At 52.8% G+C, this 23,504-nt stretch overlaps 1 protein-coding gene and 1 pseudogene across 1 annotated transcript; both read left to right on the top strand.

Moving 5' to 3' along the window:
* The first annotated feature begins 237 nt into the window (after positions 1 to 237).
* On the top strand, positions 238 to 22,910 carry POLM (DNA polymerase mu). Its single transcript, XM_036862960.1, is given in 16 exon segments — positions 238 to 331; positions 8,866 to 9,058; positions 10,366 to 10,399; positions 10,401 to 10,550; positions 11,281 to 11,382; positions 11,506 to 11,673; positions 12,304 to 12,377; positions 14,153 to 14,271; positions 15,609 to 15,740; positions 15,884 to 15,919; positions 15,922 to 15,986; positions 16,087 to 16,259; positions 16,261 to 16,321; positions 16,390 to 16,473; positions 16,704 to 19,847; positions 22,779 to 22,910. Coding segments are annotated over 15 exon segments (1,581 nt in total). The 3' UTR covers positions 16,800 to 19,847; positions 22,779 to 22,910.
* Positions 19,871 to 23,399, top strand: LOC118900647 (annotated as a pseudogene).
* Positions 23,400 to 23,504: the final 105 nt, after the last annotated feature.

Below are 23,504 nucleotides of genomic sequence, written 5' to 3'. Positions count from 1 at the left end.
AGAGTGAGTGGGATGCGCTAGGTGAGTCCCTGCAGGGAGGGGACGGTAACCCAGGACCCTGCTGTAGGGGAACAGCCGGGGGGAGCTCAGGATGGGCACAGTGTGGGCAGGGGGCTGAGGGCAGCGTGAGGCCCGGGTAGGTCAGCAGACCCCTGGAAGCCAACTTGCACTTGGGTTCTGTGCTGTGGGCAGTGGGACTTCGTGCAGCCGAGTGGAGATGGGGAGGGCAGAGGGGCCATGAGGGGCAGGGATGCCAAGCGGGAGAAGATTGTGGGGCAGGACCCGCAAGACCTGGGCCCAGTGGATGACGGAGGAGCCAGCGAGACTGCTGGTTGGGAACTGGTGGGTGGGAATCCAGGAAGGCCCACAGGAAAGTAGGTACAGGGAGAGGAGGGGTAGACCAGCATGGGGCCTGCCCTTCGGACAGCTGGTCACCCAGTCCTGGAACCGGGACCGTGAACCTGGCTGTGTGGATGTGGGAGTGACGGAGGGGTGAAGGGGAAGGGCAGATGCACCCAGGGAGTGCGTGGGGAGTGGGACAGCGACCCCACCCTTTCCAGGTTTGATGAAAGGATCAGATGTTATGTGATGGTGGCCACTTTGCCCTGACCCCTGCCCCTTGAGATGCCACATCCCAAAATGAGTCTGTGCTCCTCACGGGGCTTGCAGGGCTTGCAGGTGGGCCCCGAGTGCCTGTGCCGGGGTGGACACACGGCGGTCCTGCCGACCTTGCTGCTGGGTCTGAAACCCTGCCAGCTGTGAGCCACTGGAAACAGAGGTGGGGCCTGGGAAGTCTCAGGGTGACTCCCACCCCACCCCTGCACCCCTGGGGTCAGGAGCCCTGGGCTAAGCACCCCTACCGGGCCTCATTGCTGCTGGTTCTAGGTCTATCGAAAACTCTTCTTGGGACTTCTCTGGTGGTCCAGTGGTTAGGACTCCGAGCTTCCACTGCAGGGGGCACGGGTTCTGTCCCTGGCTGGGGAACTAAGATCCCATAAGCCACGTGGCACGGTCAAAAGAAAACTCTTCTTATTACAAATCTCTTTATTATGCAGTCGGTGTGTGCTCATTGCAGGAAAATTAGAAAACACAAGTAGGCAAAATAACAAACTGATTATGATAAGTTTTGTTGAATTTCAAACTGTCTGATCCCCCAGAGAGAACAAGTAACAGTTTGTGACATAATCATCCGGGAGTTTTGGAAGCACATAGATCAGGAGTTCTGTGATGGAGCTAGGCTCTTTGGGTCACATCTGTGAAATGATAGAAAAAATATATATTAGTCTCTGCCCTTGGTTCCTGGCACAGAGCTCCTAAATCCCTTGGAATTTCCTAAGTGATAAGAACACTAGGGGCATCTTTTGTTCTAATATTTGGTCTTTGAACCCACTTCCTGGCACAGAGCTCCTAAATCCCTTGGAATTTACTGGGTGGAAGGAGGATCTTTTGTTCTAATTCTGTGACTCTAAGTGGGTTCCTGGATGGCTTCAGGATCAGGGCTGGTCACCAGAAAGATCAAGCCATGATAAGGAGCTTGGAACTTTCAGCCCAGCTGGAGATGGAGTTAATGATCGATCATGCCTGTGTGATGAAGCTGGCTATATAAAAATCCCTAAAGACGGGGTTCAGAGAGCTTCTGGCTGGTGAATACATCCATATGATGGGGGCTCACCCCAACTCCACGGGGACAGAAGGTCCTGTGCTCAGGACCCTTCTGGACCTTGCCCTGTCTATTTCTTCATCTAGCGGTTCACTCATATCCTTCAGTATCCTTTGTAATAAGCTGGTAATCTAGTAGGTAAACTGTTTTCCTGAGTCCCGTGAGCTGTTCTAACAAATTATCAAATTGGAGAAAGGGGTTCATGGGAACCCCAGCTTATGGCCAGTTGGTCAGAAGCACAGGTGACAACCTGGACTCAATGTTGGCATCTGAAGTGGAGGTGGGGCCAGGGGGGTCTGCACTAACTCTGGTCAGTGTCAGAATTGGGTTGAACTTAGGACACCCAGCTGGTGCTGGAGAATTGCTGGGTGTGGAAAACCCACACATCTAGTGTCAGAAGTGTCATGTGAGAATAAAGAAGAACACAGGGGTGTTTTTCCAAGACAGCACCCCAAGGCTGCTGTTCACCAGCTGTGCAAACTCCAGCAAGTCACTTGACCTCTCTGTGCCTCTCTCTCCTTCCCAGCAAGATGGGAACATGTATGTCATCCAGTGACAGGAATGTCCTGGGCCTCAATGAGCTGACACGTGTAAAGTGCTTAGAACTGCTCCTGGCAGAGAGCGCTGATCTCATGTTAAGTGCACATGCTTAAAAAAAACATTTTATTATTGAAATTTCAAACATATCCAGAAGTGGAGAGGTGATATGCCGAACTTTCCACCTCTGTCATCAAAGTTCTCAACTCAAGGCCCATCTTGTTTCATCTGTGTCCCACCCTTTCCTCTGCCTCGACATGATTTTGAAGCAAATCCCAGACATCATATGATTTCACCGGGAAATATTTTACTGTGTACTTTTAAAAGAAAGGACTCCCTCTGCTTGCCTCTCAATCCCTCTCTCTCGCTCCAACATAACCTATGTTATGAATGATAACTCTCAACCATGTTTCTTTTTTCTTTTTAAATTAATTAATTAATTAATTAATTTTTTGCTGCGTTGGCTCTTCGTTGCTGCGTGCGTGCTTTCTCTAGTTGCGGAGAGCTGGGGCTACTCTTCGTTGTGGTGCATGGGCTTCTCACTGCAGTGGCTTCTCTTGTTGTGGAGCATGGGCTCTAGGCGCACGGGCTTCAGTAGTTGTGGCACGTGGGCTCAGTAGTTGTGGCTCGCGGGCTCCAGAGCGCAGGCTCAGTAGTTGTGGTGCACGGGCTTAGTTGCTCCGCGGCATGTGGGATCTTCCCGGACCAGGGCTCGAAGCCACGTCCCCTGCATTGGCAGGTGGATTCTTAACCACGGCGCCACCAGGGAAGTCCCCCCCGCCCTGACTTTAGTTCTCTCCATGGCACTTTGCCCTTCTCCCGTCCTCTCAGTTATCTGTGGCTGTGTGAAAAAATGCCCCAAAGCTGATTTGTCTTAAAGCAGCGGTGCTACATCATTCCTTACCATTCTGTGAGCCATTGCATGGGGGAGGAGTCGGCTGATGTCACGTGCAGGAGTCTGCTCACAGAATCGTGAGGAATGATCTAGCACCGCTGCTTTAAGACGTCAGCGGAAGCTGGTGTCCCGAGGGCTCCTGGTTCTCTATTCACGTGGTTCTCAGCACCCACAGTGCAGCCTGAGCTTCTTTCCGTGGCAGTTGCCTTCCAAGAGGGCAGAAATGGAAGCTGCAAGCCCTCGTCAGGTTGAGCCCACGCATCCCACAATGTTGCTTCTGCTGCCTTCTGTTGGTCCAAGAAAGTCCCAGGGCCGGCCCCCTATTAAGAGGAGGGGATAGACCCCACCTCTTGCCGGGGAGAGCATCAGAGGCACGATTGGAGAAGGGTGTGCACGCCTAAGGGATTGGTTCAGCCATGCCCTCTGTGCCCCATGGCACCACCCGGCACCATGTGCATTCTCCTTATTTGTCTGTCTGTCTTGCCTCTACAAAAATGGAATGAAGGCAGGTCCTTCTGTGCGTCTTATATGCTGTACCCCCTGCACTTAGGGCAGAGCTTGGTGCGCAACACAATTTTGTTGAATCAATGGTTGAGAGGCTGGCTCAGAAGTCAAACAACCACTGTTTAAATCATAATTGTGCCTCTGTGTGCACTGTAAACTTGGAAAGAGTACTTTGGCTCTAGGCCTCAGTTCTTCTATCTGTAAAATGGGGGAAATAATAGCAGTACCAATTCCATACAACTGGGAAGAGAATAAAAATGAAATAGAACAAATAATTAACACAATACGTGGCCTATACCAAGCCCTCCATAAATGTCAGTAGTTGTACTGACTAGGATCCCCCCTGCCCCACTATACCCAGATTCCATCCTTTTCCATCTGCATGTGGCCCTGACCACGGACACCCTCCTGAGCTGCTCCCCCCACCTTTCCTCCAGTGAAGGACAGACTCTGACCTTGACCTGCCCCATATGCTGGGGCAGGCTGCTGCCTCCCTATCTGGCCTCTCAATACCCTCCACCCCGTGGGCCACCATCCATGACAACCTTGGGCGTTCAGCCAAACTTTCCAGCCCAGGGCTCTCCTTGAAGCCGATAAGCTGGAACTCCCCACGGTCATATCTGTGTTTTATTTCAATAACAGTAGTAAATTGGAAAATACCTAAATGACATTGGGTCTGTTCACTCAAGAATGTAATAATGTCATATTCTGCCTTAATATCAATGGAATTACCTGTGGTGGAAAGAGTAGATAATTGTGTCAATTTGTGATGGAGTTTAGTTCAGCAAACATCCCTCTTCTCGTAATTCTTCCAGACCACTTAGCCCTTCCCCCAGGGATTACCAACCATGCTGAGTCAGGGCTGGTTGGAAAAATGAACGCTAAGAGCCTTCATTTTAAGGACACATCTATCTCTTTTCCATCATTCTTAGGCCAAGTCCCCATGGTGGGAGGGAGTCAGGGATTCTTCTCTACTCCTTGGCCCAGTCTTCCCGCTCCAGATCCTGCCCCAGGCCTCCAATGCCCCCACCTCCTTCTTATACAGAGCCCATCTGTTTGTGTCCCCCCTCCCCCAAATCCACATGTTGGAATCCTGATGCCCAAGGTGCTAGTGTTAGGAGGTGGGGCCTTCGGGAGGTGATTAGGTCATGAGGACAGGGCCCTCGTAGGTGGGATTTGTGCCCTTATAAAAGAGGCACCATGTCTCACCCCCTCTGACATATGAGGATACAGTGAAAAGTCTGCAGCTTGGTAGCGGGCCCTCACCAACACTGAATCTGCCAGCACCCTGATTCCACATGTCCAGCCTCCAGAACTGTGAGAAATTAATGTCTGTTTTTTAAAAGTCACCCAGTCTGTGGTATTCATTATAGCTGCCCGACCGGACTTAGACACCATCCAAAAAGCATAGGGACCCACGTCTTCCTTAAAAGACAGTATAGTTTCTCAAAAATAAAGCATCTCCTTTGGTCACATAACCTGGCAGGCCCATGGCAAGCCACAGTCCCTGGCACGAGCACATCTATTCCTATCAGAAACTAAATCCTGCAGCTCTAATGGATTTTTGCAGAGATCCATGATGGGCCATGGAACCTGTCAGCAGAGTCCAGAGCTGAGCCTGGGTCGGAGTTGTGGACTCAGGGTAGTGGATTGAATGGTGCCCCCCCCCACCAAATTCATGTCCATGAGGAACCTCAGACTGTGACCATATTTGGAATAAGGGTCTTTGCAGATGTAATTAAGAATTTCATGATGAGGTCATCCTGAATTAAGGGTGGGCCTTAAATTCAATGACTGGTGCCTTTATTAGAAAAGGTGTTGGGGGGGACATCCCTGGTGGTCCAGTGGTTAAGACTCTGTGCTTCCACTGCAGGTGGCACGGGTTCGAACCTGGCTGGGGAACCAAGATCCCACATGCCATGCAGCGCGGCCAGAAAGTAAAAATAAATTTAAAATTAAAAAATAAAAAATATATATATATAAGAAAAGGGGAAGGGACAGAGGGAAGGCAGCCATTGGGGATGGGGCAGAGATTGGAGGGATGCAGCCGCAAGCCCAGGAATGCCAGGAGCCACTAGGAGCTAGAGGAGGTGGGAAGGATCTTCCCCTAGAGCTTTCAGAGGTAACACGGCCCTGCTAACATCTTAGAATTCCAGGCTTCAGAACTACAAGAATAAATTTCTGTTGTTTTAAGCCCCCAGTTTGTGGTAATTTGTTACAGCAGCACAGGACCAAATACACCAGGTGCTATGAACTGAATTGTGTTCCCTCAGATTCATATGTTGCAGCCCTAACCCCCAATGTGACTGTATTTGGAGAAAGGGCTTTTAGGAGTAATAAGGTTAAATGACGTCACAGGGGTGCGGTCCTAATTTGATACAACTGGTGGCCTTATAAGAAGAGGAAGAGATCTCTTTCTCTCCCTCTCCACGAGCACACAAAGAGATCGTGTGGGCACACAGAGAGACGGTGGCCGCCTACAAGCCAAGAGAGAAGGCCTCAGAATGAAAGCTGCCTGCCAGCACCTTGATCCTGGATTTCCGGCCTCTAGAACAATAAGAAATGTTTCTTTTGTTTAGGCTGCCCTGTCTGTGGTATTTTGTGCTGTCAGCCTGAGCAGACTGAGGCACCAGATAGCCCAAACCCACAGTGATGCAGTGGGTAGCTCAGGAAGGTCCAGGGAGCAGCACTAGAGGCCAGAACTTTGGGCCAGTGGCCCTCAGGAGCTCCAGTCCGACAGCATCAGCAGGCTGACCGCACACCCTCCGGAATGCAGCTGGCAAGTAACCCGCAGGAGACGGGAATCGGTGGGGGGTTGGGCCTCAGAGCCAGGCAGAGTCCCGGCCCCACAGGCCAAGGACAGGCGCCAACAGCACTGAAGCGGACTTCAAAGACGGTGCTCCATGGGGAGGTTTTATGAAGGTCACGAGGACTGAAAAATCACCCCCAGGGGCCTTTTCTGAACTGGAAGTGGGAACAGGAAATAGCTAGATGAGATTCATCTTGGAAAAATGCAAGCTCATACATCTGGGTAAAACTAATCCAAAACACAGCATGAGAAAGCACAGTGCAGAACACAGGGGAGAACTGCCACCCCCAGGGCAGCTGAGAGGGCCCAGCCAGGAGATCATCTGTGCAGACTCTGACTTTTTTTGGGGGGTGGTCTCAGCGTGGGCAGCAGGGGGCTGGGGACCTAGACATCTGGGAACCCCAAGCCAGGTTTATTGGAGATAGAGGGCTGAGGTCTCCGCTTCCCAGCTGGCTGGACAGTGACCTGGTGGTCCAGGGAGGGGAGGAGAGGAGCACGCCAACCATCGATGTTGTGGTTTTGCCCACCTGTGCCCAGGCCTCCACTCAGTGGGCACTGAGGATCACCCCTCACAAAACCTCCCTGGGCCTGTGGAAATCCTCATTTTTGCAAGTTGCCCAGTGTTTTAAGTATTCAGGCACGATGGGTCATTAAAAGCTGCCTCTGCCTCCCCAAGAGAGAACCCAGGTGCCCGGGATGGAGACAGAGACCATCAAGAAGAATGGAGATGCTTTCAGGGGATAGGCTGCTGCTCTCTGAGGAAAGGCAGAACCCACAGATGGGGAACTCCGACTCCTTACAGAGAGCCTGGGAGCTGCCCCTTCCCAGATGGCGGGAGGAGAAACGAGCACAGGAAATGAGAGAGGGGACGCATCCCAGGCCTACCAGCCGGAGTGTGTGTCCTGGGCCCGGGAGGGCAGGTGGGGAGCTGGTGTGGAGGCTGAGAGGAGGCCTGGGCCGAGGCACCAGCCTGCTTCAGCCCTGTGCCGCAGCCAGGGAAGACTGAGGAGATCACATAGCATAACAAAGAGATTCCAAAGCGTAGTGCCTGAAGATATGAGAGACATACAGGAACACTCCATGTTGTCAAGATGTCAGCTTTCCCAACCTGGTCTTGGGATTCAACACAATACCAATCTTGGAAAAGGAATTGCTGGGTGAGATTTTTGTTTTCATTTTGTTGGCTATGGTTGCTAAATTGGCTTCCAAAAAGTCCCTCCTACAATCTGCCAGTTCCCTCATGTGTGATTAATTTTGTAAACGTGTCGGATAATGCGATAAGTGAAGATACTCTCATTTAAGTTTGCCCTTCCCTGATTGGACGAGTCAGGCAATCTGGTATGTTTTTGAGTAGCATTTCTTCTGTAAATTGCCTACTGGTGTTCTTGCTTGTCGTCTTTTCCTTATTAATCTGTGGACAATTTCATAATTACAGGAATTAGATTTAAATTCCAAATGTGTCACACTCTTCCCCTGGTTTGCCTTTTAATGTTTAAATACATTTTAAATTTGTATGTCTTCAAGTTTATCATTCTTTTCCTTTAGTGTCTCCAGCTTTATTGTGATACTTTAGACTATAAAAACATTCATCGACTCCCCATTACATTTTTTTTTTCTTTTTTAGATTTGAATATTTGATCCATCTGGATTTTATTTCGGTGTTAAGCAGTAAGGGAGGGAGCCAACTTCCATTTTTCCAAATGGCCGGCCAGTCGTCCTAACGCCATTCGATTGAGAAAGACTGAAAACCCTTTCCAGGGGTTTGAAGCGGTCGCTCCACCAGCACGCTCAATCGCGCATCTGCCCGGGCCCGCGATCCAGGGGCCCCGCGCCGCCAGGTTTCCGGGGCCCATCGGTCCAGCCCGACCCAGTCGGAGGGAGCGAATAGCAGGGGCGAAGAGCAGGGGCTGGGGCGGATACTCCTCTCCTGCTGAGAACGGATCCCTCTCCTACCCGCCAAGGACCCACCACTAACATCCCCCTCCCCCCCCACGCGCCGAGGACGGATCCCCTGATAGCCCCACCTCGATCTCCCCTCTTAGCCTCCGAGGACGAAGCCCCCAAGCCCGCGCCGAGGTTTCCCTAACCTCCCGCCTCCCCCCTCCCAGCTCCTGCCGCACCCCTTTTACCCCACCCCCCTACCCCCCACCCCAGTCTCTCCTCCCGGGTGGTCCCAAGGATGGGACGGGACTTTCCGCGAGGGTAATTTAAATAAAAGGTGTGTGCTCTGGTTCTATTTGCATAGAGGCGGGGACTCTGGCGCTGAGAGGCCGGAACACCCACTCAGGTGAAACCCCGGGACCTCTACCTCGCTCCAAACGACCCTGGGGGCGAAATCCGCCCAGAGACTTAATTTGCATGGGGCGGGGCCTGCCTCTTTGAGTGGGGCCGGACGCCACTTCCCCTTCCAATCGGCTTCCGCCCGCTGGCTTCCGCCCGCTAGCTTCCGGCTTCCGTGAGGCTTCCGCCCGCCTTCCGCCCGCCTTCCTTCCGGCTTCTGTCCAGTTTCCGTCTGCCTTCGTCGGGCGCCGCCTGCGGCACGCTTCCCTGGGGTCACTGTCTACCTGGCTGAGCCACGCATGGGCCGCAGCCGCCGGGCCTTCCTCACACGCCTGGCTCTCTCCAAGGGCTTCTGCGTCCTGGACGCCTACAGGTGCGCGGTCATGGCGAAGCTCGCCGCCAGGCGAGGCCACCTTCCTAGGGCCGACCTTTCCGAGGGGCGCGGGGCGGGTCCGGCGCCCACGGCCTCGCCTCACCGGGGAACGTGGCACGCCCGTATAGGTATCACCATGCCGTCGCGCCCGGTGGGCCGGGGGACGCTGCTGAGTGGCGTGATGGCCTGAGCACAGATGCCCGTGCTCGGAACTTTGCAGCTGACCAGCCACTTTCACATACGGTGTTTACTTACTGCTGAAGATATTGAGATCTGAAACGACTCCCACGCAGCTGACCCCGGGGCGGAGGGGCACCTGAGGTGTTTGGATTCCAAGTTAGCCCTGGCACTTCATGGTCATATAGCTTTCCTGTCAATTTCCTCTTTTGTAAAAGGGTGCTAGCAGTTAGGGCCAGGAGCGTTTCTGTAGGACAAGGAGAGAATGTATGGCGGAGGCTTTATAAAGGGCCATGTGAGTGTAGCGGTGGTTAACAGTCCTTCCTTAGGTGAATTCGTCTTGCCCTGTTAGCTAAACTGATTTCTCTCCTCAGGGCTGAGAAAGTGACTTTTCTTCTACTTCAAAGAGTAGAAGAAAACCAAACAAAAACAAAGCCACTACAGAAGCAATGCTGTAAGTAAGGGAGGAGGGTTCCCATGGTTTTGAAGTCGAAAGAGCAAGTGAATCAGAAGCCAGTCCCCCTGAAGCTTAGTTAACCATTCCCAGGGGTGCAGCAGACCCACTCAGGAGAGGATGATGACCACGGCCTCGAGTGTACTGGGCACTATCTAAGCCGTTTTGCTTATTAGCTCATTTAATCTTTACAGCAACCCTGCAAAGTAGATATGTTATTATCTCTGCTTTGTGGATGAGGCAATCAAAGTACAGAGATAAGTGATGTGCCCAAGGGCGCACAGCAAGTGTGTGGCAGAGCTGAGGTTCAAACCCAAGTAGTCTGTCTCCAGCACTTCGATGAAGACCCCCCCACCCCGGTCCTGGCCCCTGTGCCCCTGGGCCTCTCCTTCCTCTGGGGTTGAGGGGAGAGGGAGACAGACAAGTTAACACAAAAAAGGGTTGGTCTTATCATAGCTAGAGCCAAGAACCACACACAGCTCTGCAGATGCTGGTGTGGTGGAGATGTTTGTCTGCCAGGAGGAGGGGCTGGGAGGTCTTTCTGCAGAATGAATAGGTGGTCACCAGGCAGAGGGGATAGTAACAGCAAAGGCCTGGAGGCATGGAGTGAAGCAGGAAGAATGGCAGGTCTGGGAAAGGGCTCCGGGCCCCACTTCCTCTTCTTCCCTGCGCCCAGCTCGGAGGTGACACACGTCATGATGGAGGGGACCATCAGCAGAGGAGGCCGTCTGCCGGCAGGAGCGCAGGACGGCGGCTCTTCACCCAGGATGCACCCGCCCAGTGCTCTTAGATGTAAGCTGGTTCACGGAGAGCACGGCGGCCGGGCAGCCTGTCCCTGTGGAATGCCGGCACCGCCTGGAGGTGAGCCGGGTGAAGGATGAGGGTGGGGCCCCAGAGAAGGCCCCAGCGCAGGCCGGAGCTCAGCTGGGACAGGTGACACGGCAGCAGTGCCTCAGTGTCCTTCACGTGAGGTGGGCGGTGAGGGCTCAGCCCAGACCACCAAGGGGCCCTGGGAAGCCAGGCCGTTCCCGCTTCTCCTCTCACCATTGGTGCAGACTCTCTTGAGATCCAGTTATTTTTAGCATCTTTAGGCCTTTCTTGCTTACCAAGTGGATGAGACTGTGACCCCAAGTGAAGCCAGCAGGAGGCCGTCCTCGGGGTGCTGTGAGGTTCATGGCCTCCGCCCACCTAAGTGCTTCCTGGGTGAGCACAGCTGGGGGCTTCAGCTGTGGGCTCAGAGCAGGGCTGCCCGCATTCAAATCCTGACTCTGCCTGTGAGCCACGAGGCCTCGGTGTCCCGGTCTGTGAAGTGGGGATGACAGGCACCCCAGCCCACTTGCTTGAGAGGGTTCCGGGAGGTGGCGCACATACAACACGTGCGGTGGCAGGTGGTGCCACTCCTGCTGCTCTGGCCTCTGCAGGGCGACACCGCCTCTGCCCCGTGCCTCTGGCAGTTCTGCCCTCTGAGAGTCGGCCCCTTCTGTCCCGAGAGCCCTAGGTGACCACCCAGGAGAGGCAGGGCTCCGGGGGGCTTCCTTGGCTCCTGCCCGCCCTGCAGCCTCGAAGCAGCCTGTATATTGCTCCTCCCCAGGTGGCTGTGTGCAGGAAGGGGCTGCCACGCCCAGCATGGGGGCTGCCCTGTGCCTGCCAGCGTCCCACACCCGTCACGCACCACAACGCTGGCCTCTCGTGAGCCCTGGGGCCCCTGCCTCCCTGGGATGGGGCCAGGCGCTCCCCTGTCCCAGCCTTGGAGGGGGGCGTGGGGTGAGGTACCCCGCCATCCCTGCCCCTCACCAAGGGCCCCTCCCTGCAGGAGGCTCTGGAGACGCTGGCAGAGGCCGCGGGCTTCGCCGGCGGTGAGGGCCGCCAACTCTCCTTGTGCAGAGCGGCCTCAGTGCTCAAGGCCCTTCCCAGCCCGGTCACGGCCCTGAGCCAGCTGCGTGGCCTGGCCTGCTTTGGAGAACACTCGCGCAGGGTCGTCCAGGTCGGTGCTCCCCGCACTTAGCAGGGCGGGGTGGGGGGAGGCGAGGGGGCCGCAGGGCCTGGCCAGGGCAGGTGGCCTGGTGGCTCAGAGCCCAGCGGCGGCCAGCCACCCTCTTCACTCAGATTCCTCACGTGTAAACTGGGGCCACAGCACCTGCCCTAGGGGGACTGAGGGGACTCAGCCAAGGGAGCTGCCGGGAGCCTGGCGGGCTGGTAGCTGGCACCACTGGCATCAGCTCAGACTGTCCCGGATGGTGGAAGAGGACCCCTGGGCATGAGCACCTCTTTTTACAATGCGAAGTATTTGAGGACCCAAAATGTGAAGCTGTCCTTTTGTACACTTAACACTGACCGAATACATCGTGATGGAAAAGAGACTTTTGAATTCGCTTATGCTTTTAAATGAAGTCTTGTTGAATTCACCTATGTTTTAAAAGCAGTTGTTTACATATCCCGGGGCTTGTTATTTATCCGGGAGGTGGCCCATGTTCCCCGCCCTAGGGGCTTGGAGGCTCCCTGGGCACAGTCTTCATTTCCAAGTCCCCCGGGATCCTGCTTCCACAAAGCCCCCCTGCTGGGCCTTGGGCCCCCAGCTCTCCTCTTTCCAGTCAGGCTTTGTCTTCTCCCACAGGAGCTGCTGCAACACGGAGTGTGTGAGGAGGTGGAGAGAGTCCGGCTCTCGGAGAGGTACCAGGCCATGAAGGTACGCAGGGCAGCCCCTGGCAGGGGCACGCAGCTCCACGGTCCTCCCCCAGAGCCACAGCTCAGTTCCCGCCATGTCAGGCGGCAAGGGGGGCGGTGGGTCCCCCCCGGCCCGGGGTCAGAGAAGGTCTCACTGAGGAACTGGCAGCTCAGCCGACACCCGATATACACGAGGCAGCCAAACGGAGGTGGACGAGAAGCTTGTTTTGAGCACAGGGAATTTTCTAGATCACTCGGCACCATCTGTTCTTATTTGACTATTGATGGCATGTTCTCAAGTATATCACATGCTCTGGCCTTTTACACAGAGCATACTGAACAAAACAAAACCTTTTTCCGGGTGCCACGGGGACCATTAAATCTGTGGGGCTGCTCACCCTCGCAGTGTCTCCACCTTTGATCTCACGTACTCATTTTCTTGGTGGCGTCCTGCCTGTGTCCACGGTGCACCTTCCTGCTGGTCCCGCCCATTTCCGGTCTGATAACGGAGCCGCCAGAGCTCTTGTGGATGCCTCGGTCGGGCTCCTTAGACACCCCGGTTTTGTGGCTGGAGGTTGTCAGATCAGCGACTGGTCGGGGGTGGGGGGTGGCTTCAAAAAGGGAGAGGAGCCCTGTGTGAAGGATGGGGGGCAGGGGGCTTAGGGGTATGGAGGCAACAAAGGAATTAGTGGCTGGAGAAGCGCTGGGAGAGGGCAGAGCCATCTGCTACCTCCCCCGGGGTAGCCCTGAGTCCCAGAAGGCATCCAGGCCAGGAGAGAAGTACGTGAACAATTAGAAGTTTACTGTTATAAACAACGTGATTAGGTTATTCTCAGCATCTTTCCCATCCAGTTCATGCTCTTGGTTCAGGGGATCTAGGGAAGGATGGCCAGCACAGTCCCAAAAGGGCAGGCTACAGCCGGTCTGCAGGAAGCGGGGCTCAGGGACACGAGTGCCACCCAGCTGTTCTTCCTCCCCTGGGCCTGCTCTTCTGTTTCAGAAGTCCCGGGGGAGGGGCTCTGAGTGGCTGGCCTAGGGCAAGTGCCCACCCCTGTCCAACGAGCTATAGTCAGGGAAGAAACAGGTGAGTTGCTAGCGCCCACCCTGTGTGTGGGGTGCCCGTGTGAGGGCAGCTGGCCACCCCACGAGAGGTCAGCTCCAGCAGCGTAGTTAGTTTCCACTGGCCTGGATGTCTCTGCTGACCCGTGGCCAGGCAGTGGCAATGGTCGTGTTTGAACCTGGAACAGAGCCCCAGCCAGTCCTAACCCGTTCCTTCCAGATCCTGCTAAAACAACCCCCTGGCTGTTAACTGCCCGTTTTTGCTGCCTGTTAAGAGGCAGAGCCACAGTAATAAGTCCCAGCTGCCGTGGGGTGGGAGTGGTACGGTGTTCCCGGTGAATGCACGGACTGTCAGGATGCCTGCTTTGGTGGTGTTGGAATCATAGGCTAGAACTGTACAAGTTCTGGGGAGAGACCCTGCCGAGGAGGGGACCGAGGCCTGGGGAGGGAGCACGTGGGCTCTTTCCCTGCCGTCCCCTGTGAGGGTGGCCTGTGTAGGTCAGGCTCGGGGATGGAGTCCTGCCTGTGCACTCGCTGTGTGGCCTTGAGCAGGTTGCTTAAACTTGAAGGATGAGAGTGGGGATGCCACTTGCCCGGCCAGACGACGACTTAATGAGGCCACTTGTGTGACGCTGCAGTGGTGCTGTCCTGGGGCACGCCTTGCACGGCTCAGTGTCGTCATCCGCATCTCGCTGTGAGAGCTGGCTCCTGACCACGCTGTGCTCATCCTCTGAACGGCACCTCACTCAGATCTTTGGGGTCGGGGTAAGGACCGCTGACCGGCGGTACCGGGAGGGGCTGCGGACGCTGGACGACCTCCGAGAGCAGCCCCAGAGACTGACCCAGCAGCAGAGAGCAGGTGAGCCCTCTGAGAGCGCTGGGCCCTGGGCTTCCCCAAAGCACCTGTGCCTGAAAGCCTCCCACACCATGGAGCCCTTAGCTCTGACGCACGGCATGTGCTCGTGGCTGCCTGTGTGGCAGGGAGCGGGGTGAGTGTGAAGACGGGCATCTTTATTTGGCGGGCTTCCTGACCCGGTGGAGTCAGGACCCAGTGCAGGCCCTTCTCAGTGAACGATAACGGTCAGAGTAGCTGCTGTGACATTCAGGATCTCCCGGTTAGACTTGTACCTGGACCAGCATGCACCCCTTACTCCTGATTCCACAGAGGGGAGGGCCTGTCAGAGCAGCCCGGGCCCCGGGCACGCTTGCTCGTGTGCTGCCTGGCACCTTGGCCCACTGGCTGATGGCGTGGGGACCTGTGCTCAGCGGGGAGAGGCTCAGTGAGGAACCTGCTAGGGGGAGGTGGCGCCGTGCAGTGGGGAGAACGTGAACTTGAGAGTTTGTCAGGCCTGGGTTTGAGTCCCATCTCTGCCGCTTACTAGGTAGGAGACCGTGGCCCTGAGTCTTGACTTCTCTGAGCCTGAATTACGTTCTCTGTAAAGCACGGGATCCCGTGAGCTCCTTGGCGTGAAGCCAGCAGGTCGCAGGTGTTGAGCAGACTTTTCTCCGTGTGGCCTGACTGGGAACCCTGCTGAAGGAGCCCCACAGCCTGGCACTCACTGCCTCATTGAACATCTTCCCAGGGGCTGGGGGAGGGGAGGCCAGCTGGGGGTCCTGGGAGAGTCGCCTGGTCGGTCGGCAGGAAGTGAGACCACAGAGCCTTGTGTCCAGTGGAGCGTTATGGTGACACCCATCGGTTCCGCTCAGTCTTCTCTCCCCGGAGGAGAGGCCTGCAGCGCTGACTGAGCGCGCATCCTGCCCGGGGCCGTTTATTCCCACACGTAAACCTCTCCTAACTGTGTGTGTGCAAGGCCCAGCGATCCCTCTGACAGGGGAGGAGGTGGACGTGGGCTAGAGCAAGGTGTTGTTAAGCGGCAGAGCCCTCTTCTTCGCATCTCTTTATCACCTCCCGGCCCCATTTTATGGATGGGAAAACTGAGGCATTGAAAGGGATAGTCTGTATCTTGATTGTGTCAACATCAGAATTCTGGTGTGACCTACAGTAGTTCTGCAGGATGTTACCGCTGGGGGGAACTGGGCAGAGGGCACAGGGGACCTCTGTTATTTCCTTCAACTGTACGTGAACCTACAATTATTTCAAAATAAGCGTTTGATATTTAAGGGAGAGGAGGGGGTAGTGGGAGACAGCTAGAGAGGGCCGGGCTGGGCAGGTCAGGAGAGCTGTGCTGCCCACAGGACTCCAGCACCACCAGGACCTGAGCACCCCGATCCTGCCGTCAGACGTGGAGACCCTGCAGCAGGCGGTGGAGGCAGCCGTGGGGCAGGCCCTTCCTGGGGCCGCCGTCGCGCTGACCGGCGGCTTCCGGATGTAACCGGGCTCCACGTGCCCTCCGGCTCAGCTCTATGCCCTTCCCAGTGAAGGCGTCTGAGGCGGGACCACCGAGGTGGGCCTTCCCTCACTGAAGGGATTCGGGAGAACACGGAGGCTGAGAGTCAGACTGGCCCCCTCTGGGGGAAGTTGCAGAGCCACGACTTGGACTTCCTCATCACCACCCCCAGGAGGGCCGGGAGGCAGGGCTGCTGCCCAGAGTGCTGTGCTGCCTGAAGAAGCAGGCGAGGGGCTTCCTGCTCCCCCCGCTGACGGTCCTGCCAGGATCCTGGCTCCTGTCCCAGCCCCACACGGCGGTGCCCGGCCATGTCTGCTCTCCCCCAGGGCCTTGTCCTGTACCGCCAGCACCAGCGCAGCCGGCAGGCAGACGACCCCACCCACCTGCCCCGGCAGAGCCACACCATGGATGCCTTCGAGGAGGCTTTCTGCATTCTCCACCTGCCACAACCCCCAGGGGATGCTGTAGGGGCGCCCAGAGGCCCTGCCTCACCCTGACCACCTGGTGGTCACCCCCATCAGCCAGTTCCCCTTTGCGCTACTCGGCTGGACTGGCTCCAAGGTAGGGAGTGTAGGCCACCCTGGGGTCTGGGGTTGGTGGCCCTGCTGATGCAGTCGCTCTTCCCCCAGCGTTTCGAGCGGGAGCTGCGCCGCTTCAGCCGGAAGGAGAGGGGGCTCTGGCTGAATAGCCGTGGTCTGTTTGATCCGGGGCAGGTGTGTTGCTGGGACGGGAGACCTGGGCGGGGAAAACGGCTCTCTGCCCAGCCCACAGTCTGCATCGGCCCCGGGGCCCTCCAGCCTGGGACCCACAGGGCCCTCAAGAGGCACCTCACCGCGGGGCTGGGCCCTGCCTGCCCTTCCAGCCTCCTCGCCACACCTGTCTCCGGGAAGCTGCCGCGGTGGTGGAGTGGCTCCCAGGCGCTCATGCTTGCACTCTGTTGCAGAAGACGTTTTTCCACGTGGCTTCAGAGGAAGACATCTTCAGACTCTTGGGCCTTGAGTACCTTCCCCCCCAGCAGAGAAATGCCTGGTCCTATTAGCTGGCCCCCACTTCCACTCTCTGGAAATGGAGGGTGCCATTTGAGCCAGACGCTATGGGTGTTGTGGTCCCTGAATGTTTCCAGGTGGAACATGCACTGCTGCCCCAAGTCCTCACACCTCCCAAGTGGGAGCCCTGTCTGTGTGGACCAGCAGTCCCCCACAGACACCCAGTTCAAGGTGTCATGAAATGAGCACGTGGAACAAACTAAGCTGTATTTTCTGAATGTGTTGCTGGTGTGGGTGACCAGGGAGCATAGGTATTGGTTCTGCCCAGAGGTCAGCTACAGGGTGCTGGTGAGGGCGGGGGATGTGGACCTAAGACAGATAGACTTCCAGTTATTTCTCCGACAAAAACGGGTTTATTCAGGATCAGCAGAGAATGGGTCTGCAACCATGGCAAGCCATGTGCAAGTCCCCAGCAAAGAAAGGAAAACGCTTTTACAGAGGGGAAAAGGAATTTGGGAGGGCTATAGTAAACAAGAGTCCATGGCTTTTCATTGGCTGAGTCCTCATCAGGAACGAAGAGGAGATCCTTCTTTCTGTTGGGCTCTGCTATCATCACAGGGCATGAGCGCTCCCCCTTCTGGTCTCCCAACTCTTGAGGTTTCTGTTTATTAATCTTTTTACACTTCCCCTTTCGAACAAGATGTTTCTCTGAAAGCATCACTAATCTGAGTCAGGCTTTCCAGTTTCAGGGTCTTTTTGTCCCTCAATACAAGGAAGGACATTTCCTGGGTGTAGTGTCCCACATCAGAGGGAAAGTGCACAGACTGGAGATCTATTGAGGTCATATTTAAGTAACAAGGAGGAGTAGGAGGGACAACTCTTAGGCACTTTTTATCTAAAGTCCCTGTGTTACCAAGATCCTAAACGGTAGAGATTATCTGAAGCCTTATGTAATCAAAGGTTTGGTGACAAAATTCCAACAGGCCTAGTCTGAATATCTTTGGAAAGCTGGCTCATCGGATGTCGTCTGCTTCAGTTCAGGGAAATCTTTACTTTCAGGTCACCAGATGATTTGCAGGTCCAGACAGGGTTTGGTGCTTTCTTTAGGTGTGTCATGTGAATCCAAGAGTTGTATTCCTTGGAGTTTTGCAGCACAAGGGTTGGTTAGCAGTACCTGATAGCAGCCTTTCCAGCAAGGTTGAAGAGAGTCCTTCTGGAGGTGTCTTTTCCAATAGATGAAATCTCCAGGTTGCAAGGTGTGATGTTTAAGGTCTTCATCTCCCAAGAGTGCACTCTGAAAAGGTTGCCTACCAAAACATGGTTATTTTTAATAGAGGCAATTAGGCCTTTGCAGTATTGGAGTATCTCTCTTTTTATTAGTTGTGGGTCAAAAGAGGCAGGAGCCAAGTGCACTGGGCATCCTGTGACTACCTCAAAGGGTGTAAAAGTTCCAAAAGAGGTGGATCTACGATTTAGAATGACCAACAGCAATGCTTTTGACCAAGGTATTTGGAGGGCCTCTACAAGTTTTGCCAGTTGAGTCTTAATAATGCTGTTAGTTTGTTTGACCAAACCAGAGGATTGAGGGTGGTAAGTGCAGTGAAAGTGTTGTAAAACTGGCCAAACAGCACAGACTTTTTGAAGCACCTGGCCAGTGAAATGGGTTCCTCTATCATTATGAAGTTGAAGAGGAGTTCTCCAGGTAGGGATAATCTTTTCCAAGGCACTTCAGTCACAGAAGAGGTAGTAACCTATCTGTAAGGGAAAGCTCCAGTCCAGTGTGAAAACATACATACCATGACTAAAACATACTTATATCCATGAAATGGAGGAAGTTGTATGAAATCCATTTGCCAGATCTCAAAGGATCCATCAGGCAATTTAAAATGTCCAAGAGCAGTACAAACAGACTTCCCTGGGTTGTACTTCAGACAAGGGGAACAATGAGTAGGTACTTTCTGTGGCCTTGTTAGTGTTTCCCCACCAATACTGACTCATGAAGTATATCATTTTGTCAGACCAGTGGTTTAATGCATGTACAGTGGTGAGGAGTGGGAATTTTACAGTCTGTGGTAGGACTGGGTTGTTACTTGGTCTGAACCAGAGCTTTCTCTTTTTTATCAAACCAACAGTCGTTGAATTTCCAATCTTGTTTTTCTTTTCCTGAGGCCAGTTTTTGGGCTTCTCAAGCCAGTTTTTAAAGGAATCACTTGAGGAAATATCCCTTTGGACCATGACAGAAGTTTAGCTGCTGTGGTTCCTTTAAAGGCGGAATTCCTTGCAGAAATTTCGGCAAGGTGATTTACCTTAGCTTCCAGAGAGTCCAGTTTAGAATGCCCTGGAATCTTACTAATAACTCAAGGGTGGATAAAAGTGTTGCATCCGATAATTCCTGAACACGGGGGCCATTTTTAATTTTGTTTCTGCTGGAAATAAGGAAGCCACATTGCTTCCACAACATTCCAAAATCACGAGCTACTCCGAGAACGTATCTACTATCGATATAAATATTGGCAGTTCTGTCCTTGGCTAAAGTACAAGCCTGTGTGAGAGCATATCATTCAGCCTGTTGGGCCAAAGTAGCCGTAGGTAAAGATGCTGCCTCAACAACATCAAAAGAAGTTGCAGTAACATCCCCAGCACAATATCTGCCATTGTCCCCTTTTAAATAAGAACCGTCAGTGAACATGAGAAGTCAGTGTTACCGACTGAAATTTCCTGTAGGTCATTATGAGGAGTCAGGAGGTGGTCTGTCAGGGTTAAGCAGTTGTGAGGGACTTCCTCAGTGACAGAGGAGAGAAGAGTAGCAGGGTTAAGGTTATTACAATGTAGAAGAGTTATGTGAAGACCAGCTGATGATAGGACTCCAAAGGAGGTGAGACGGCTGACTGAGAAATGTTGAGTGTGATGAGAATTCAGGAGGGCTATTGCATGAGGTCCAGAAATGATTAAAGGAGATCCCACAATGATTTTCTCAGCGGCTTAACACAAGGGCGGTGGCCGTGATGGCTCTAGGCGAGAGGGGAATTTATTTCCGTGTTACAGGGTCCAGTTGCTGGCCATAATACGCTGTGGGTCGACGGTGGTCTCCATGTTTTGGGGTGAGTATCCCAAGGGCATTCCCTTCTTTTTCGTATACAAGAAGGGAATCTGATCATTGGGATGCCTAAGGGCAGGTGGGTTCTTCAAACTCTCCTTTAAGTCCTTAAAATCTGTGTCATCTGGTTCTTCCCATAAAATTGGATTGGAGTTGTGCTTCAGTAAAACATACAGAGGTTTGGCCATGAGAGAGAAATTTGGAACTCAATTTTGGCAATAACCAACTAGCCCAAGAAAACCTCACAGTTGGTGCTTAGTTTTGGGTTTAGAGAAACTTAGGACACCAGGAAGTCTGTCTGGAACTAAGTGTAGCCCTTGTTCTGATATCAGATGCCGTAAACAATGAACCTGGGTTTGGGACGAACTGCAATTTATCCTCACTGCCGTATGTGCCTTTAAGGCTGAAAGCGTTAGCAGGTGGATGATGACTTCCTGTGAGGAGGTTTGAGAAAGAGCAAAGAAGCAAATCATCCACATGTTGCAGCAAAGTAGAACCTCTAGGGAACTTGTATCATCCAAATCAGCTTCAGGAATTATGAGAAATAAGGACTTTCAGTAAAACCATGAGGTATTACTGTCCAGGTGAATAGTTTTTCTTCTCAAGTGAAGGCAAAAAGGTATTCGCTAGGTTCAACCGGAATGTTACAGCATGCACTGCATAAATCAAGTTACAGTAAAGAATTTACCTCCTGTGGGAATGACTGTTAGGAATGTATGAAAGGAGCAACAGGGTGTCAAGGGATAGCTATGTTGTTTATTACTTGGAGGTCCTGGACAAACCTACACTCTTGGCTTTTAGGTTTCCTCATCTGTAAAATGGGAGTATTACAGGGGCTAGTACAAGGACTAATGAGGCCCTGAACCTTGTAATCTTCAATTACGGGCTTTATGCCTGGGATGGCTTCTTTACTTACACATTGTCAATTCTGGGAGAGATTTTGAGAGATCTGTTTTTGAATCTCGATGGGAGATGTGTGCTGTGAATTTTGCTACTGTCAGTGGAGATTTTGCCCATAAAAAGGATGGTAGCTGATTCAATAGGGACAAATGATCTGTGTTTCCAGAATCAGCTCTAGTATCATCAGAGATGGAGCAAATAAAAGATATCAAAGAGTCGTTTAATTCACGTTGTTGTTTACTCTGATGACTACTGTCAAATTCTGGAATTATTTCCCCCTTTTGGGAGAAAGAAATTCTGGCCTGATGCTTCTCTAAGAAGTCTCGGCATAATAAATGGATAGAGGTAGAGGAACTAAGAAGAAAAGTGTGTGTATCTCTCAGAGGGCCTAAACAAAGTGGAATAGGTTCAGAGACAGGAGCCTGTTGAGGTTCATTGGAGATCCCCACTATTTGAACTGTTTACTCTGAGGCAGGGGCTGCTTTATAGTAGTGGGGCTGAGCCTTGAGAGTGTGGCTCCAAGTGTCAATTAGGACTGGAAGAGATTCGCCACCCAATCTGGAGAAATGTTTCTCTAAGCCAGTTAAGAGGGAGGATTGAGAAGAGCCCCGTTGTTGAGAATTGGGAGGATGGTGGAAAAGCTGGTTAGAAGACTGAAGGTGCCTGAAGCACTTAAATTTGTAAAATCTCTTTTCCGAAGTCTTGGCTCTTTGCAATAATAGCAGAAACTAGGAGGGTTTTGGTTTCATTTAGGAGCCTTCATTTGCTGGAGTTGAAGATAAAGGATTTCAGCTGTCTCCCTTTTAGGTGACTCCTCTAAGAAAGTGAGAGAACTGGTTTGCAAGATTAACTAAATCTGGAGTGGACACAGTTTTTCATTCCATCCTGTTCCTTTTTGCTAGAAGGGAAAGGTCCTGCTTCAGCCCACTAGTAAACATAGAGTTAAAAGCTGCCTGGGTAGAATTAACATCTGAAGGAAGATCAGAATTTTCTTTAAAAGCAATCTGAAGTCAATTGTTAATAGTCATGAACAGATTCATTAGATTATTGTGTGCAAGCCTGCATTTTGTTCCAATCACCAGGCTTTGGAAAAGCCGCAGGACTTGCCCCGTGAAGTCGCCTAGCAATTGCCTGAGGCTGATCATATGAATTAGCAGGGTGGTCTCCCGGTTGTAACTCTAAAGGCCTTTTAGGGTTTTCCCAAGTAGCAGTTCTCATCCCATGCTGGGCCTGGCCTTCACCGACAAGCGTATGAACTAGCTGACGTAAGTCAGAGAAACCGGGTTGCTGAGTTTGAATGACTGTATTAAATTCCTCAGCAAGTCTGTGAGGATTTTCAGTTACTTTGGAAAAATCTTTGACTGTGGCTCACAGTTCACCTTTAGTCCAGGGCGTATATATATACGAAATTAAGGGTGTAAATCTCTGGATTCTTAGGAGGCTTAATTTTAAAGGGACAGGTTCTGATAAGTTCAGAGGAAAAGCGAGTGGGGAGAGTTTTAGAGGAAAAGCGAGTGGGGAGAGTTTTAGAGAAAAAGGGAAGCTCAGTGAGAGAATTAGTATGGGGAACTGAGGGGCTAGAGCAGGTGTAGGTGGCCCAGAAGAGCAGGAAGATGGCACTGGAGGCATGGCCTGAGCACAAGTGGCTGAGGGAGGGAGACAGGATGTTGCTGGAGGTGGAGCCTGGGACAAAGCAGCCGAGGAAGAAGAGCCTGAGGCTTTGGAGCAATTCCATCTTTTTTAATCATTCGTTTGCCTCAAAGTCTTATTTTGCAGAAAGAAAGTCAATTTAGGCTGCTGATAACGTTTGGAAGCCTCAAAATAACCAATCAAAATAAGCATTCCATTCAGTTTTGGAAATTTTAGGGCCCTGACAGTCCAATTCCGTTTTAAGAAAAGTAAGCTCCCCATAATGGCCATCGATATTCTAGATTGCCTTTGGTGAGGTGGGTCCATTTAGTTAGAAATTCTCATGAGGGGCGGCAATGGCGGAGAGGCCCGAGGACCTAAACCTGCCCAATGCTGTCATCACCAGGATCATCAAGGAGGCGCTCCCGGACGGTGTCAGCACCTCCAAGGAGGCCCGGAGCGCCATCTCCCGCGCTGCCAGCGTCTTCGTGCTGTGTGCCACATCCTGTGCCAACAGCTTCGCGATGAAAGGGAAATGCAAGACACTGAATGCCAGCGATGTGCTCTCCGCCATGCAGGAGGTGGAGTTGCAGTGGTTCATGACCCCTTTAAAAGAAGCTCTGGAAGCTTACAGGAGGGAGCAAAAAAGGCAAGAAGGAAGCTTCAGAGCAAAAGAAGAAAGACAAAGACAAAAAAAACAGATTCGGAAGAGCAAGACAAGAGCAGGGATGAGGATGACGATGAAGATGAGGAAAGGCTGGAGGAAGAAGAACAGAACGAAGAGGAGGAAGTGGACAACTGAAGAGGATGGGGAGACGCAGCTCGGAAGGTTCCACTCGGAAATGCCGTACACGTTTGTGTGAAGCTTTTTCATGCTGGGCAGAGTAGTCTTAGGCAGAAGATCGAAATAAAAACTGAATTATCATCAGGATTATCATCAAACCAGCGCTTCCCAGACTCGGAGCATCTGAGTAGCGGAATCCTGTTTTGCTTAATCAGTCTCAAGGTTGTGACTTTTTTGGCAAGAGGGATTCTGAAACAGCCACTTTAATTGGTCAATTTGATCTCTCTTGTTTACTTACACGTATAGTTAGGCAGTTGTTGATCCCCAGTTTCCCTCCCCACCCCCCCA

This window comes from Balaenoptera musculus, chromosome 9 (genome assembly GCF_009873245.2).
Source record: "Balaenoptera musculus isolate JJ_BM4_2016_0621 chromosome 9, mBalMus1.pri.v3, whole genome shotgun sequence".
Lineage (NCBI taxonomy): Eukaryota > Metazoa > Chordata > Mammalia > Artiodactyla > Balaenopteridae > Balaenoptera > Balaenoptera musculus.
The sequence above is the reverse complement of the archived record's forward strand: the minus strand, read 5'-3'. Positions and strand labels throughout refer to the sequence as shown.